Source organism: Enhydra lutris, unplaced genomic scaffold (genome assembly GCF_002288905.1).
Source record: "Enhydra lutris kenyoni isolate GAN:26980312 unplaced genomic scaffold, ASM228890v2 scaffoldscaffold12, whole genome shotgun sequence".
NCBI lineage: Eukaryota > Metazoa > Chordata > Mammalia > Carnivora > Mustelidae > Enhydra > Enhydra lutris.
The window spans coordinates 61,855,090-61,872,360 of record NW_019154096.1 but is presented as its reverse complement, the minus strand read 5'-3'; the positions used below and the strand labels follow the sequence as shown (position 1 = coordinate 61,872,360).

Sequence of the window (17,271 nt, the reverse complement as noted above, 5' to 3'; positions counted from 1 at the left end):
CAGGACTTAAGCTCTTCCTCTACAATAGAAGGCTTCACATTATATATATCACTTCCCTGACTGAGCTTCATAAAGGAATCACCTATTACAAATTCCTTCACATGGTATGCACTGAACAAATACTGGTTTTATATTTAAGTCCTACAAATCTAAGGATATCAGACCTCATGGTATCAGACAAACCAAGAAAGCCAGTCTGAAGTATAAGAGTCTAAATTGTAAAAGCCTTTTAAAGAGTTGCAATTAAAAAAAAAAAGAAAGAAAGAAAAAAAAAAGACATTTGTTCTCTTGGTTTCTGTACACATTCTTATTCAAATCTTTATATCCATGTTTTCTTTCTTGGACATAACACAAAGATAAATTTTATCTTAATCCTGAGCATGGAAATAAACGTCAAAAAAAACAGAAATCAAAACATTTTTAACCAAGATCCCTGAAGAGGTTTGAGAAAATCCATAGATGCTAGCAACTATTATAATTCTATACAATTTAATTACAAAAATATATAATTACAAAAATTATTAAAATATTACTGTGCCATTTTTCAGGGAAAGAAATGGCATATAGTCCTCATCACATCCCAAGTAGGAAAGAACTAATCCATATTAAGGAAATTTTACTCCATGTCTTAGAAATTCATTTATGCCAAAGAAAATGCTTAAACTTAATTCAGTGATCCAAGATCATTTTGGATATGATGTTCTGCTTTTAATAGTGTTTTCTTTCCTATATTAGATAAATCATACTTGCAATTTTAAACCTACCGCAACTTCATTAGTATCTCCATGCTCAAAATATTCTTGTATGATTGGTGTTAAAGTCTTCTCAAATGCTGTTTCATCCAAAGGCAAAACTACAGTTTCATAAACACAGTTCTCCTAGAAGGGAAAGGAGGTGAAAGAGTTTATAGATTAATGAACAAAATATTCATATAAACTGAAATGTTTTTATTTTTATTTTTTTAGAGAGTAAGCGAGCACGGGGTGGGGGTGGTCAGAGCGGGGGAGAGAGAGGAATCTTAAGTAGGCTCCATGCCCAGCAAGACCCTGATGCAGGCTTGATCTCACAACCGTGAGATCATGACCTGAGCCAAAATCAAGAGTTGGACATTTAACTGACTAAGCCACCCAGGCGCCCCTAAAATTCTGTGTTTTTAATTTTATATTCTGACTTAAAATTTAAATATAAATTACATAAACATAAATTACATATTCCAACTTAAAAATTAAATATAAAATATAATTTTATGTTTTTAATTTTGTATTCTGACTTTATATTCCAACCAATTTTTTATTCCACCCTCATTCAGGGCAAGAAAAAGATATGTTACATGTTTTGATCACTGATACTAAAACAGAATCTATGTCACTGTTCTTTTACAAATTTGAATAAACTAATAACAGAGATTAGAACCATTAACCACAACCCGACATTTTGTTAATTTTTTATCTCTCTCACAAAAACAATCCTTCATTGACCAAAAAGCTTTAAGATGGCTTCCTATAGGTCATACCTAGTATTCTCATTAAAACTTCACTTTAAAAGGGGCACCTGGGTGGCTCAGTGGGTTAAAGCCTCTGCCTTCAGCTCAGGTCATGATCCCAGGGTCCTGGAATCGAGTCCCACATCGGGCTCTCTGCTCAGCGGGGAGCCTGCTTTCTCCTCTCTCTCTGCCTGCCTCTCTGCCTATTTGTGATCTCTCTGTCAAATAAATAAATAAAAATCTTTAAAAAAAAAAAAAGAATCCGGTCTTTAAAAAAAAAAAAATGGATGGTGGTACCTGGGTGGCTCGGTCGGTTGAGTGTGTCTACCTTCAGCTCCGGTTGTGATCTTATGACCTCGGGGTCCTCGGAATCAAACCCCACATCTGGCTCCCTGCTCAATGGAGAGATGGCTTCTCCCTCTCGATTTGTTCCCCCCACCCCCCGGCTTGTGTTCTCTCCCAAAGTACTGATAAAAAATAAAATTTAAAAAATAGACTTCATGATTAGTATGGTAACAGAAGTCCTTATATAATAAGAATCAATGTCATAGTGACTAAAAAATTCTCTGAGAGTGCCTGGATGGAGTTGGTTAAGCATCTGCCTTTCGGCTCAGGTCATGATCCCAGCCCAGGTCCTGGGATCGAGTACCACATCAGGCAATAAGCCTGCTTCTCCCTCTCTCCTCCCTGCTCATGTTCTCTCTCTCACTCTCAAATAAATAAATAAAAGTACTTTTTTTTAATTTTAAAAAATAAAAAATCTCTAAAGAAAAGCAATATTCAGCTAAAATTTCAAAAAAGGAAGATTACTCTCAATTTTCTCTCCCATTTGTCCTCTGAAAACACCCAGAAGTGGTTATATGCACCTTGTGATTAGTTTCTAACAAAATACACTTGAAAGACTGTATGTTAAGATTAGAGTATTTTGCAATGATTCTATAGTATTTGAATCCTACATTTTTTCCTATTTTCAGAAATATTTCCATGTCCAATAATTAGCTAAAATAGGTAAGTATATACAATCATATGGAATAAAAACAATGTAACATACACCCTGATAATTTCCTGTCTAAAATTCTCATCACCATGTATTATCTCTTGTAAGACAGTACTTTAAAAAATATGTCATAATGTCCAGGATTTGTTTCAAAAAAAACGGGGGGGGGGGGGCGGAGGGGTGTTGTGCATGCAGGGTGATACAAAAGGAAAAATAAATGGAGGTACAGGATTAAACAAGATTGACCATGAGTTATTAATTACTGAAGTTGGTATAGCTGGGAGAGGAGTACAAGCATGTTCATTACACTATTCCACTTTTGTATAAATTTAAAATTTTCCATTAAAAAATAAATATATACATGTTCACTATAAAATCTATTAAAAATGTACATTCTCGGGGGCGCCTGGGTGGCTCAGTGGGTTAAGCTGCTGCCTTCGGCTCAGGTCATGATCTCAGGGTTCTGGGATCGAGTTCCGCATCGGGCTCTCTGCTCGGCGGGGAGCCTGCTTCCCTCTCTCTCTCTCTCTGCCTGCCTCTCCGTCTACTTGTGATCTCTCTCTGTCAAATAAATAAATTAAAAAAAAAAATGTACATTCTCATGGATGAACCTAAGTGAAATGAGACTGAGGAAGACAAATACCACATAATTTCACTCATGTGGAATTTAAAACAAAAACAAATAAACAAAAAGAATCAGACCTGTAAACACAGAGAACAAACTGACAGTTACCAGAGGGGAGGGGCAAGACTGGTAAAGGGGAGTAGGAGATACAGGCTTCCAGTTATGGAATGTGTAAGTCATGGGAATAAAAGGCACAGCATAAGAAAAACAAAATTTACATTCTTAACATTGAAAAAAGATAGTCACGTTCCCAAAATAAAATTTACCACAGAGTTACCATCCTAAATAGTAGTATTTTAAAAGAAGCCTAATATCTATAACTCTTTAATGATGTTCAAAAGAATATATATTCTTCTCAATTATCATTACTATAGAAATTATATTAACAGAATTTATTGAAAAACAGTCTACTTAGGGGTGCCTAAGTGGCTCAGTCAGTTAAGCATCTGACTCGATTTCAGTTCAGGTCATGATCTCATAGGTTTTGAGTTTGAGTCCCATGGTGGGCTCTACACTTAGGGAGCCTGCTTGAAGATTCTCTCCCTCTGCTCCCTTCCCAGTCTCTTTCTCTCTCTCTCATAAATATTTAAAAAAAAAAACAGTCAACTAAGCACCTCAGTGGCTTAGTTGGTTAAGCATCTGCCTTTAGCTCAGGTAATGATCCCAGGGGCCTGAGATCAAAACCACACTGGGCTCGCTGCTCAGCAGGGAACTGGCTTCTCCCTCTGCCCCGCCCCCCAACTCTGCCTCAAATAAATAAAACCTAAAAATAAAAATTAAAAAATTCAATCATCCTAAATCTGTAACGACTATTTTTGACTCATTTCAGAAATGAAATGAAAATTACGCATATATCATTATCAGTTAATTTGATTTCCTAATCCAAAATTTACCTTAAAGTCCAAAAGGACTGAGTATATGTATGATTTAGACATAAATACTAATGTTTGTATATACATACACACACGTTATGTGTATATCTATACACACACACATGCTATAAATCATATATACATGATTTGACAGGCACAGAGTATAGATATAGAATGTATAATTTGACAAATGTGTAAGTAAACTACAGACAAGAAGTCAAAAAACTTACAGACTAAAAAAATAAAGTAAAACATTGATACCTGGTCATCATCATAGTTAGGATCTTTCACATCTACCTCCTCCACATCATATACCTGTCCAGGTGTACCCCAGACACCTTTGCCTCCTGCACCACCTGAAAAAGTTTAGAATTGAGAAAGAACACAAAGTTCAGTTCATAAATTTTAATTGAATTCTAGATATTCAGATATTAATTAAATAAGTTAAAAAACTGCATTTAATTTCTATGCCAGTTTTTTCTCCAGTTGAATTATACTTTAAACCTCATTTTTTTTTGGATCACTGCTTTTTCAGTAATGATTAGATATTATATATTTTACAACCTATTTCTAAAACATCAAGTTGAAATAGCTTATAAAGTTAAAACTAAAAAAGCAGATGCTTTAAAATGAAAGCAGAAACAAAACAAAACAAGATCAGAAAAATATGTGTATCAGGGACTCCAAGGGGTGTGATAATGTAGCTGAGCTCTAAATTTTATTTGACATTTCATAATACCAAAACAAAAAGACGTATTTTGAGCCAATAAGATGTGGCATAGGAAAATCAGTAAGGGAGAAATTACTTAACAAAGAAGCACAGTTTCCACTCTAAGTGTTTCAAAGTCAAATACCCTTTAAATAGAATAGTACAGGGGCTCCTGGGTGGCTCAGTGGGTTAAGCCTCTGCCTTTGGCTCAGGTCATGGTTTGGGGTCCTGGGCTCGAGCCCTGCATGGGGCTCTCTGCTCGGCAGGGAGCCTGCTTCCCTTCCTCTCTTTTTCTCTGCCTGCCTCTCTGCCTACTTGTGATCTCTGTCAAATAAATAAAATCTTTAAATAAATAAATAGAATAGTACACATTAAACTATACTTGACAACTGGCAATATGCTACAAATAACTAAGCTATTTAAGCATTACCTGCACTGATCATTATTTCTCTGTACCTCTATTTATAAACTAACCAGCTGAAGTTTAACAATTCCAACTTTCGAAGTGGTTTTTCTATATAAACTTACTGAAATATTTTTGTAATGCTTAATACATTACATTATTTTTAAGGAACTCCTCAGTATCACCAATTTTTTTGAGGGTTTTTTCTATCAAGACTAGAGCAAAGCAGAATCTGATTATTAGGATTCATTTTGATGTAACCAATGGTTATAAAGCCATTCAACAAAATAACAGTTTTTGACTGACCACAAAAACATTTAACAAGAATCCTAGGCTATAAATTGAAGTTCACACCATTCAGAAGCTGTGAAATCTTCAAATTATATCAAAATCCTACCACAGACCAAAGCTAACATTCCTCATCAACAAACACTTAAGTATCTACAACTGCTAGTCATTACTCCAGGCACTGGATATAGCAGTGAAAAAATAGACCATTCCTGGGGTGCCTCGGTTAAGTGTCTGCCTTCGGTCAGGTCATGATCCTGGGGTCCTGGGACATCCAGGTCCTCACTGAGCAGGGAGTCTGCTCAAGGATTCTTTCTCCCTCTGCCTCTCCCCCTACTCATGCTCTCTCGCTCTCAAAATAAATAAATATAATCTTTAAAAAAAAAAAAAAAAAGGGATCATTCCACTCCAGTATCCAAGAAAGAACTGAAGAGTACTTGGGGGGCTCCTCACTGGCTCACTTGGTAAAGCATGCAACTCTTGATCTCAGGGTTGCAAGTTTTAGCCCCATGTTAGGTATAGAGATTACTTAAAAAATAAAATCTTTTATTCATTAATTGAATGAATGAATGAATGAATGAAAAGAAAGAAACGAACAAAAGAATGCATGAACTCGGAACCATCTATGAAATCATTAAAATTCTGATCCACTTATTACCAATCCAATATATATTTATCCTATATTTTTAACAAAGGACATAATTACATTCATTAGATAGTACATATAATGCATTTTTTAAACTTTTATTTATTAAGTAATCTCTACCTGCCATATGGGGCTCAAACTCATGACTCCAAGATCAAGAGTGACATACTCCACTGACTGAGCCAGCTAGGTCCCCCAGGTAGGATGAATTTCTGACCCTACTTTCAAGCAAAGTTAGAGAATACAATGCACAATTCACAACTGTACAAAAAATTCATGTGTATTTTGCTGAAAATAATAAAGTTATGCTCAAGAAAACAATCTCCTCCAGAAAAAAAGCTCAACTTAAATTAAAAGTGTGATGGTCCTCAGATTATTACTTTGTAAATACATACACAAATCATAAAATCTTACATTATCAATGTTTAAATTTCTCACATTCCTAGAACAAGGAAACCATAGTTTAAGTATCAGGCCATATTGTATTCTACTTGCTTCTTTGTACTTGGAATACACCAACCTTTCTTTGGTAGTCCCCTTCCTTTGCCAGATCTGGATCGCCTATCTAGCAACCTTCCCTTTGGACTGGTTGGTACAGTTACTCCACTTCTAAGGGCTTCACTTCCATTATCACTGACTGAATCGCCTCTGCCAGAGTCCCGGGATGAGTTTTTCCTCAGGCGCCTTTTTGCCTTGGCATTAATTCTAGCTTCATTAATGGAGGATGCGGAAATCCAATTTCCATTTATCTCATTTTTTATTTCTTCAGTCCCAGCATTTTCTTCATCACCGGAAAAGAGAGAGTCGCTTAAATTATCAGGATCTTAAAGAGGAAAATGAAGAAAGAAAATTCTACATTAAGTACTTTGTTATACCAGTTATCATCGTAAGTTATATTAGGTTGAATCACATGAAATTACTGTTTTTTAGGTAACAGTGACATATTGACAATTTATATGATTTGATCTAATAAATAACAAAACAGAATTACTTTTCACATTATCACAGAAAGTAAACTAAGTTAATTTTGTTGAGCGAAGTTTAATGAAAGCACGTTATCTCCTATGTTTAGAAAATAAAATCTATGTTAATATACAACCACAGACGAAACCTTTAGACTTTTGTGAGCGAAGAGAGTTAAGCAATTGGAAACAGTAAGAAAATACTAACAATCTTGAACAGAAGAAAGATAAACTAATATTTACAGAATTCCTACTATTATTTATCTGGCACTGTGCTGGATGTTTTGTCATTTACCCACAAGTTTGAGAGCTATTTACTACATAAAAGATCATTAATACAGATAAGGAAACTAAGGCTGATAGTGTTTAAATAACTTGCCAGAAAACTCATTAATTAATTATAGACACTTAGGAAATATTACTAATCCAAAGAGCCTGAAAGGTATTTGGCAAATAAATGATTACATATAATTACTGAGCTTAACTGCTAAGGATTCACTGCTTTCAAATGTAAAGCGGGGGGGGGGGGGGGCTTGCTCTCAAAGCTCTAATTCACTTCTCCAAACGACTCATATTATGTATCACCTTCTGACAATCTTCCAGACTATTTAAGATTTATACATTATTCCCTGAAAGACAGCAACACATTTGGAGTTTCCAATGGTCCCACTGTATCCTTTAGGATACACTCAAGTTTTATTTCCTCCATAAAAACTTTTCTAACAATTCTAGCCACAATACTACTAATGCGCACACACAGTTCATTTACCACGTAAGAAACAAACCACTTTGCTATTTCTAATTTATGTAGCAGTCTTGCTTTTCCAAGTAAGTCATAAGTCTCAAAAGAGGAACCATGCCTTTATTTGTACTTCTCTGTACCCTCAGCACCCAACAGAGCATAATTCATACTATCAACTCAAATGTTCATGGAGATCAATGGCATGAATACAGCTGGCTTTGCTTGTAAAACTTCCTAAGTCAGTAAACTACTGAATTAGTTACCCTTGGGCCACAGTTTTGTTCATTATGGCTAACTCAAGTCAGAACTGAATCCCTCAAATGGTTTTACATTTCCTACATGTAATTAAACTGTGTCAAGTCTATGTGTATAGGCTTTAACTTGTTTTAAGATAATATGTTGAAACTGAAAATTTATTAAAACAACCTGTAAGAAAGAGATGTGCTGAAATCTTTGTAATTCTTGACAAAAAGTCTAAAAGTTAAGAACATTATGGTAATCAAAAAACAAACATTAAGTAGAGTCCAATTACATCATTAGTCTCCTAAACAGTCTTTGTGCTTTCAATCTTCAAACCATTCTCCAAACTGCATGAAAACTGATTTTCTAAAACATGCCTCCACTCAAAACCCGTTGAAGGTATTCCCATTGGGTCAAAATAAAGTTTAAAACTCATTACACCTTGTAATTTAAGAGCCTTCATAATCTTGCTCCGGCTTACATCATCAGAGTAACTGCTGACCGCTCACATTCAAAGGGTCAGAGCTTCGGTTTGGTATCACAGGTAATAATGGAAGGGATTAGTTTAGCGTAGAAATACAGAATATATTAGGGAAAAAAGAAAGTATAAAATGAAGACCAGCGAAGAAAAGGTTACAATAATTCATTCACTAACTGAAAAGATCAAGGGTAAAATTTTGGGGTAAATAAGCAAGCAACAATCAAAAAATAAAAGAGTTTTTAAACAGAAGCAGCATGAAATGTAGTCTTAAAAATGTAGTCTTAAAAAGTTTTTAGACTAAGACAAGAAGTTAGAGGGTGAGTTTGAGACATCATCACAACCATCATCATAACTAAACTACTAGTAGCAGTAGCTGTCATAGCAGGAGTGCAACTTCCTTTGTCATTACCATCATTGTTGTTACTACTAGATACCAGGTTCTGTGCTAGGCACTTTACATACATGGTCTTTAATCTTCACAAAGCTCTATCATAAAGCTGTTTATCCTCAATTTACAGAGAGAAATGTTTCATGGAAAAATTACATTATCTAAAATGGACTGTGGCCAGGATTCAAATCCACATTTAAATCTCCGATGATAACTATAGAAAATACAGAGCTAGAGCAGAGCAGAGTAGTGACAGCTAAAGAGACAGGACATGGGAATGATCACAAAGAGAGAAAAGCGGAAGAGTAAGAGGAAGGAGAAAAAAATGACCAGAGATCAGATAAGTCAGATGTAATTTCAAGTAAGAGCAGGCAGTTGAAGAAAACATTAAACATCTACCTGTAACATACTGCTTTCATTATTCTGTAATTACGGAAAACCACTAAACTCACCCAGATGATAAAGGACTTCAAATTACAATAAAATGCTTTATACTATCACTTGGAGTACTGAAGTATTCAATTTCAATATATGTCCCACAACTGAGTTTCAGCTATTTTAATATCCTTTCAAATATGTTTGTATGTTTTATCTATTAGATCTTATAATTTTTAACCTATGTTTCCATCAACTACTCTTTTGTATTTTGCTGTTCATATTTACCTAGTCTTTTTTTTTTTTTTAAAGATTCATTTGAGAGAAAGAAAGTGCACACACTCGTAGGGGGTGCAGGATGGAAAAGGGAGAGATATCTTCAAGCAGACTCCCCACTAGCATAGAGCCCAATGTGGAGCTCAATCCCAGGACCCTGAGATCATGACCTGAGCTGAAATCAAAAGTTGGCCACTTAACCGACTAAGCCATCTAGGTGCCCTGTATTTGCTCAGGTTTCAGGGTTCCATAACCACCACTGATCTGACTTTAAGAAAACCAAAATACAAAAGATAAAAAACCTGAGTACATAATGTGGTGACTTCAAAATTGTTTTCCACTGTGTACTAATTCCCCTTCTAAATTCTCTAGCAACTCAGTAGTAACCAATGTAACTTCCAGTATCACAGTAACAATCAAATTTTCAACTAATGGTCCACTGACTGACATAATCAGAATTAACAATATTAGCACATTTTCATTTGTTACATACAAAGAAAGTGCTACGGGCATGACTCACATATACTATAATCTCATTTAATCCTACTGATAAACCTATGGAGAGGGCATTTATACCCCAGTTTTATACAACCTGAGAAAACCGAAGGTCAGAGCAAATAACCTACTTCTCCAAAGTAACAGAGCTGGTCTAAGTAGAAGTTGAAATTAATACACTAGTCTGACTTGAACTATTTGATTCAGGAAGAATTTATAGCAAAGGTCTGTCTTAGGCCCATCCAAGTACTGAAGAACTACAAGTCCTTTATATTAAGGCAGTTCTGGCCAGAGGCATCGTGTCTGTGAGTCATGCTGTCTCACAGAAATATAACGCAGGCCGAACAAGTAATTTTAAAGTTCCTAGTATCCATATTAAAAAGAAACAAGTGAAATTAATTTTAATATATTTGATTTAATCTACTAGACCTGTTATAGATTTTGGAAGGCAGCTATGCTCACCACTATACCACCAACGCCTGTTATAGATTTTGAACACAGAGTCAATATAAAAACTTAATGAGGGGGCGCCTGGGTGGCTCAGTGGTTAAAGCCTCTGCCTTCGGCTCAGGTCATGATCTCAGGGTCCTGGGATCGAGTCCCGCATCGGGATCTCTGCTCAGCAGGGAGCCTGCCTCCTCCTTCTGTCTCTCTCTACCTGCCTCTCTGCCTACTTGTGATTTGTCTGTCAAATAAATTAAAAAAAAATCTTTAAAAAAAAAAAACTTAATGAGGTATTTCATTCATCCTAAGTCTCAAAATCTGGATGTGTCTGCACCTACAGTATATCTCATTTCAGACAAGTCATATTTCCAGTGCTCAATAGTCACACATGGTTAGTAGCTATCACACTGGGCAGTACAGAAAAGCAGCAATTACCTATATGTGAAATATATTCTTAAAATATATTCTTACCAAACCCACTTCAATGAAGCAGGGATATGATATCCATTTATAACCCTAAAAACAAGTATTCACATAGCTATTGTATATAGCAGCACCAAAATAATCATTAATTATTGCAATAATTTTTTTCAACTATAATTTTCTAGCACACTTTAAATCAGGTGTATAAATACAAAATGGCAAAGAGGTTTCAACTTCAAAGTGTCTGTTCAGATCAAAGAAAACTATATAATTTGTACAAAATGAATGAGTCATTGAAAAAATAATACTATTATAGTGTTAAAAAATGAAATATGGGGGTGCCTGGGTGGCTCAGTGGGTTAAAGCCTCTGCTTTCGGCTCAGGTCATGATCCCAGGGTCCTGGGATCGAGCCCCGCATCAGGCTCTCTGCTCAGCAGGGAGCCTGCTTCCTCCTCTCTCTCTGCCTGCCTCTCCGTCTACTTAAGATCTGTGTCTGTGTATCTACTTAAGATCTGTATCTGTCAAATAAATAAATAAAATGTTAAAAAAAATGAAATATGATAAAACATACCAATAGGAAAAGCTCTCACCATTCAGGATACCTCAAAATCCTATGTAAGATTTTTCTGAAAGTTATAAATACATTTTAAGTTTTCTGAAGTTACTCAACATTTAAACCTCTATTCCACAGAACTTTTTTTTTTAAAGATTTATTTATTTGACAGATAGAGATCATAAGTAGGCAGAGAAAGAGGAAGGGAAGCAGGCTAGCAGGGAGCCTGATGTGGGGCTTGATCCCAGGACCCTGAGATCATGACCTGAGCTGAAGGCAGAGGGTTTAACCCACTGAGCCACCCAGATGCCCCCCACAAAACTATTTTTATGATAAGGTGCTACTGAAGCACCATGGAAAATCAAGAAAAATACTATAGATAATAGAACATATAAATTATTAATTAGGAAAGAGATCGAGGGGTGCCTGGGTGGCTCATGGGTTAAGCCTCTGCCTTCGGCTCAGGTCATGATCTCAGGGTCCTGGGATGGAGCCCCACATCGGGCTCAGCAGGGAGCCTGCTTCCTCCTCTCTCTCTGCCTGCCTCTGCCTACTTGTGATCTCTGTCAAATAAATAAAATCTTAAAAAAAAAAAAAAAAGGAAAGAGATCGAAAACACCGGTAAGTTTGTATTATAGAAATCACTAGCTCATTTGAAAATATCAGTGAACAGGTTTACTATTCTTCTCCATTCTGTACCTTACAGTTTATTATAAAAAGTGGAGAATAAGAATGTATGGAATGTGAAAGGATGGGCAGAAAGATAAGGACATGTGAAGAATTTCCATAAAAATAAGAATTACAGGAGCACCTGGGTGGCTCAGGTCATGCATGATCCCAGGGTCCTGGGATGAAGCCCCACATCGAGCTCCTTGTTCAGCAAGGAGTCTGCTTCTCCCTCTTCCTCTGCCCCTCTCCCCCAGCTTGTTCTCTCCCTCTCAAATAAATAAATATTTAAATAAAAAAAGAATCCCAAACTTGATTTTAAAAATAACATAATTCACTTTCTTGAAGCATGAATAAGATGGTTTTAAAGTAAAAAGATGGTTTTAATACTATGTTTTCATAAAATTTTGTAGGACCTCAAATATGCTCACAGTACAGTCAAGGTTCAAAATATTCTTGCTTACCTGCAGGGTTTACATTCAGTATTTGCTCATTTTCTACATCCATAGTTCCTTAATGTCGCTTGCACTGATTAAATTATTAATGGAAGTCTTCCCTTGGGATCTATTTCCTTAAAAAGAAAAAAGTTTCAGTATCTTCCAAACTGATATAATTAATAAATTGAATTTACTTAATCACTGTAAAAAAAAATCAGCACATAATTTCATTTTTTGAAAAAGAGTTCTATTTTGAAAAATAGTTTACCACTATTAACATTTGGTTTCAATCTTCCTGACAAGTGTACCTTTGTCCAAAAAAAAAAAAAAAAAAAAAACCATATTTCTGAGTGTGCCAAAGCATTCCTTTAACTTGGAAGTAAAATTAAAGCAGTATACACATACTCCAAATTTTTTAGGACTACCAGGCTTCATAATTAATCTGATATACATTAATACTGGCTAATTCACTACAAATGAATTTTAAGAACTACTACAAAATGCAAGGAACAGTTTTAATCAAGCATTATGACATGACTGTATTAATTTTTCACATTGTAACATATCTGAAGGCAGATAGGTCTGCCATTTCATTACCTAGGTGTCCATAATTATAAGACTTTGAGATTGGGAGAAATTTTTGTAAATGTTGTTTTCTACAATGAGAATATTATTTTCATAATCTAAAAAACCCATTCCTTTTTTAATTTAAAGAAAATTTGAAGATTTTATATTTGAGTAATCTCTACACCCAATATGGGGCTCAAATTTATAACCCTGATATCAGGAGTTGCATCCTCTACACACTGAACCAGCCAGATGCCTCCCCCATTCTCTTTAAAAAATAAAAAGTAAACAAACAAAAAAACTTGCCTTCAAAAAAGAAATAAGTACAATGACATTAGCATCTCAGTATTATAGACCTCAGTTCTAAAATGGCTTAAAAATTATTAATGCTGAAGGTTTTGATGAAATCAGTTACCTCTTATTTAACTTAGTGATATAAATCTGTTACTTGAAAGACTATAAAAATATATTTTCATGGAAACTATTACCAGAAGGTGTAACCAAATGATTTTAGAATCTCTCTGCAAATATTTTTAAAATAATGGCTTACAGTACTTAACCACTGATCTGTTCACATCATATAGGTTATATATAAGCCTTCCCAATCATTTCACTAGCAATATGCTTTCAAGATATAAAATGCACAAATTAATGAAAATGACTAATAAACTAATTGCAGAAAAGCATACCTTTCTCATATAACAACCTATTTTAAATGTCATTTTATTAATAATATCAATAAATATAAACAATTATTCATAATAATTATATTAATATAAATTATAAATTAATAAAACTAGTTAATAATAATAATAATATGTGATGCCTTCTGGGACTCAACTTTTTTTTTTTTTTTTAAGTAAACTCTAGGCCCAATGTGGGCCTCGAACTCATGACTCTGAAATTGAGTCACATGCTCCACCAACTGAACCAGCCAGGCACCCCTCAACTAACTTTTAAATTCCTTAATATTTACTATTTTAACATCTAAAAGGTTTATAGTCCTTTGATCCAGAAAAGGGTATTATTTTGTAAAAGAAAAATACACACACCTTAATGCTAACCATGATAAAACTTAGTAAGGCATAATCCTTAGGCTACCAGGATGCTATCATACCACTTCAGAAGTTAAGAAAATGGTGGGGTTATTCTAATTCTACTCAGAATACACAGACTTATGTAATTCTATGTAATGACTTTTCAATATCATAATTTCCATCAACTCTGGATTTAGGGGAAAAAATTACCATTAAAGATATGCATATAGAGATTTATATAAATATATAAGCAAAAATAGTTTGGAAACCTAGGCACTTCATGTTTTTCATGTCTGAAAATGCCTTATGTTTCATTTTATATGAGTTACATATTATAGGACAGTGAAAACATCTTATGATGTGAGTATGAGCTTTTTAAACTAGAATTACATTGAAGTCTGTCAATACTTTCTGCAGAACCTAGCTACTAAAGGAAATGAAATTATTTTAACTGGTGTTTATAAAGCCTTTTATACTTCACAGAGAATTTTATAGGCATTATTTCATGTCCGTCTCAAAACAACCTTGACCTATTTACTCCACTCTGCACACAACTAAAATTCAGAGAAGGTAGATGATCTGTCCAAAGACGGTGCTCAGTGAAAAAACCAGAACCCAGACCTTCTCAACCCAGTACTGCTTGCACAAGTTCAATGTAAGATTTTAATATCCCACAAGAAGATTCTGTTTTAGGGCTAACAGACAGAAGCTTATTAAAACACAGACTCTTACTGTTATATCAAATCTTTAAATATTACTTTCCAAACACTAAAAATATTTATTTTAAACTATTACACAAAAGACATTGTTGGGCAAAGAAAATTATTAAGTATGACTATTATCTAGAACTTACCATATTTGTTTTTATTTAGTAATCCTAAGGGAGCAGGGAGACTTGTCTGTGTCTTTAGGCAATGATAAAGCAATCAAGAACTCAGTCACACTTGATGGCAACACAGACATTTTAAGAATTTAGAGAAAGATAAAGATACATTGCATGTTTTTCCTTTCCTCAAAGTAGTGGAGCTTTTTTCCAGTTTGCAACAATCGGTAAGATTTTTGCCCCACACTTAACTACATAAAGCAAAAATTCTAAATGCCACATGCTTGAAACTAAACAATAAAATTTTCCATAAGAAAACAAAAGCATTCATAGAAGTTTGACAAAAATTAAGGCTAACATTAAACAGTTTTCATTTCTTCAATGGGTTTTACAGAAACATACAACCAGAAACATTCACATGCCATGACATTCCCCAGGAGATAGAACTACCCCTTCCCACTAGCCCCCACCCCAAAAATCTGTTTCCTGAAATAGACCTCATAAACCACTCTGACAGTTTCTAGTCAAGTTTAGGCCATATGTTAACCAGAAAATTATTTGTTTTCATTCCAGGGTTACAATACAGCTAATTAGCAACTTAAAATCAGCTAAAAGTATTCAACCACGCTGATGCAAAAGCTGCGCAGAAGACATCAAAGTGTCATTTATTTTTGCACACCCAGCAACTATTTTTTTCTTTTCATTACTACAACAGAAGAACCAATCAAAATATAATTCAAAGATCGCTGCTGAAATAGTAAGGAATTTAAGAAACCTATAATGAAGGAAAGTTAAGGGCAAATACCAATAATTAAAACGTATTTGCAGTGCTCCCCTTTTAGAAAAGTATACGGTGGTTTCTAAGGAGGCTTACATTAGTAAGAATGCCAAAATTCTAAAACAGCAGTAAAAATACAAGTAAAAACAGGCGGTGACTTTTTGTTCACACGAAGCTGCATTTTTGATCGTTTTAATCACTGCAGATACTGCACAGTTGCTGGTCACACAGCCAGTTCTCACAAGGGTATGCGAGAAGGGAGAGACCGACTTCTGCAGTTTTCGAAGCGCGGGGCGGGGGGAGGGTGGGGGGGTACAGGACCCCTCCCCGTGTACACTGCAGCACCAAACTGACGAATGCAGCAGAAACGGCCTGCGTTTCACAGAAAGAGGGCTCCCTTCTTGTCTTTGTTGTCCCTGGGAGATTTTCACTTAAACCGAAAAAGCGACCCTTCGCCCGAAGTCCGCGCAGGGCCGGGGAGGCCGGCACGTGTCCGCCTCCCAGCGGCCCCTCCCGCGGCGGCTGGCTTTCCTCCCCGCCGCGGGCGCAGGCCGGGACCCCGCGGACCCCAGTCCCGGCCCGCCCCGGGGGATGCTGGACCAGAGCGGCCGGGCCTGGGCTCCGGAGCGCGGGCCGGGGTCTGGGAACGCTGGGTCGGGGCCCTCCAGGGAGACCAGGAGGGCGGGGAGGGCGCGAACCTTCCTCACAGGATTTCAGTCACGCCAGAAACACGCCTCCCGACGTCCCCCCTCCAAGTAAAAATGAGAACTCGGCCTTAGCGCGGATGAGGAGCAGCCCCTCGCTGGCGAGCGCCCCGCGCACTCTGCTCAGCCGGGAGAGGGTCCCGGAGGGGGCGGGCCCGCGCCGCCGCACTCTGGGCCTCGGCCCGGGAGGGAACCGGAGCCCGCCCTCCGCATCCCGGGGCGTTGGGCGGCCGCGGCCGGACTGCCTGCGGGGCTCCGAGGAGGAGGCCGGACCCTCGCCCACCCGAGCCGGCCCCGACCCGAGCCTGCTGCGGTCTCGGGCCCCCTCCCCCTCCCAACGTGCGGCTGCCTCCGAGGAGAGACGGGGGCTGAGGGCAGTCGTTCTGAGCTTGCGAGCCGCCCCGCTGGTACTGACCCCTCGGGCCGCCGCCGTCGCCACTGCTCGCCCAGGTCCCCCGTCCGCCGGCCGAGACCCGCTGCTCAGCCTCTGCCGCCGCCTCAGAGCGTCTCAGCCCCCTCTCGCTCTGTTTGTTTTTGTTTTGTTCTACCCAGTAACACGGGGGCGAGAGAGCGGCGTTTATTGGCCGAAGTGAGGAGGCCCGCTGGCCAATCGCGGCGGTGGAGCGGGAGGGGAGGAGGAAAAAGCGAGGGAAGTGAAACGTGGAAAGCTGAGTAGGGGCGCCGGAAGGCGCATGCGCGTCGGGGTCCTGGAACTAGCTGGCGTGGGAGACCAGCGGGAAGCTGGGGGCGGGAGGTTGGGAGGCGTGGCAGGATGGAAGCGTTGGCGAAAGGACTGTTCTTTGGGGTGAGGACCGGGCTGAGGCTGCCCTGACCAGCTCACTCCTTCCTCTCACAG

At 37.4% G+C, this 17,271-nt stretch overlaps 1 protein-coding gene across 2 annotated transcripts in view; it reads right to left on the bottom strand.

Annotated features, from left to right (window-relative positions):
• LOC111144871 (programmed cell death 4) overlaps window positions 1-16,971 on the bottom strand; it is a 29,748-nt gene extending 12,777 nt beyond the window's left edge. Inside the window, exons 1-5 of one of the 2 annotated variants that reach the window (XM_022499435.1) lie at window positions 16,831-16,971; window positions 12,534-12,640; window positions 6,544-6,846; window positions 4,239-4,333; window positions 765-878 (exon numbers count right to left, since the gene is read on the bottom strand). In XM_022499435.1, the coding sequence (XP_022355143.1) occupies window positions 765-878; window positions 4,239-4,333; window positions 6,544-6,846; window positions 12,534-12,576 (555 nt within the window). In that variant the 5' untranslated portion in view covers window positions 12,577-12,640; window positions 16,831-16,971. Of the gene's footprint in view, window positions 1-764; window positions 879-4,238; window positions 4,334-6,543; window positions 6,847-12,533; window positions 12,641-14,963; window positions 15,613-16,830 lie in introns of those variants that run through there. The other variant, XM_022499436.1, reaches the window with a different exon arrangement.
• Between the last annotated feature and the right edge of the window lie 300 nt (window positions 16,972-17,271).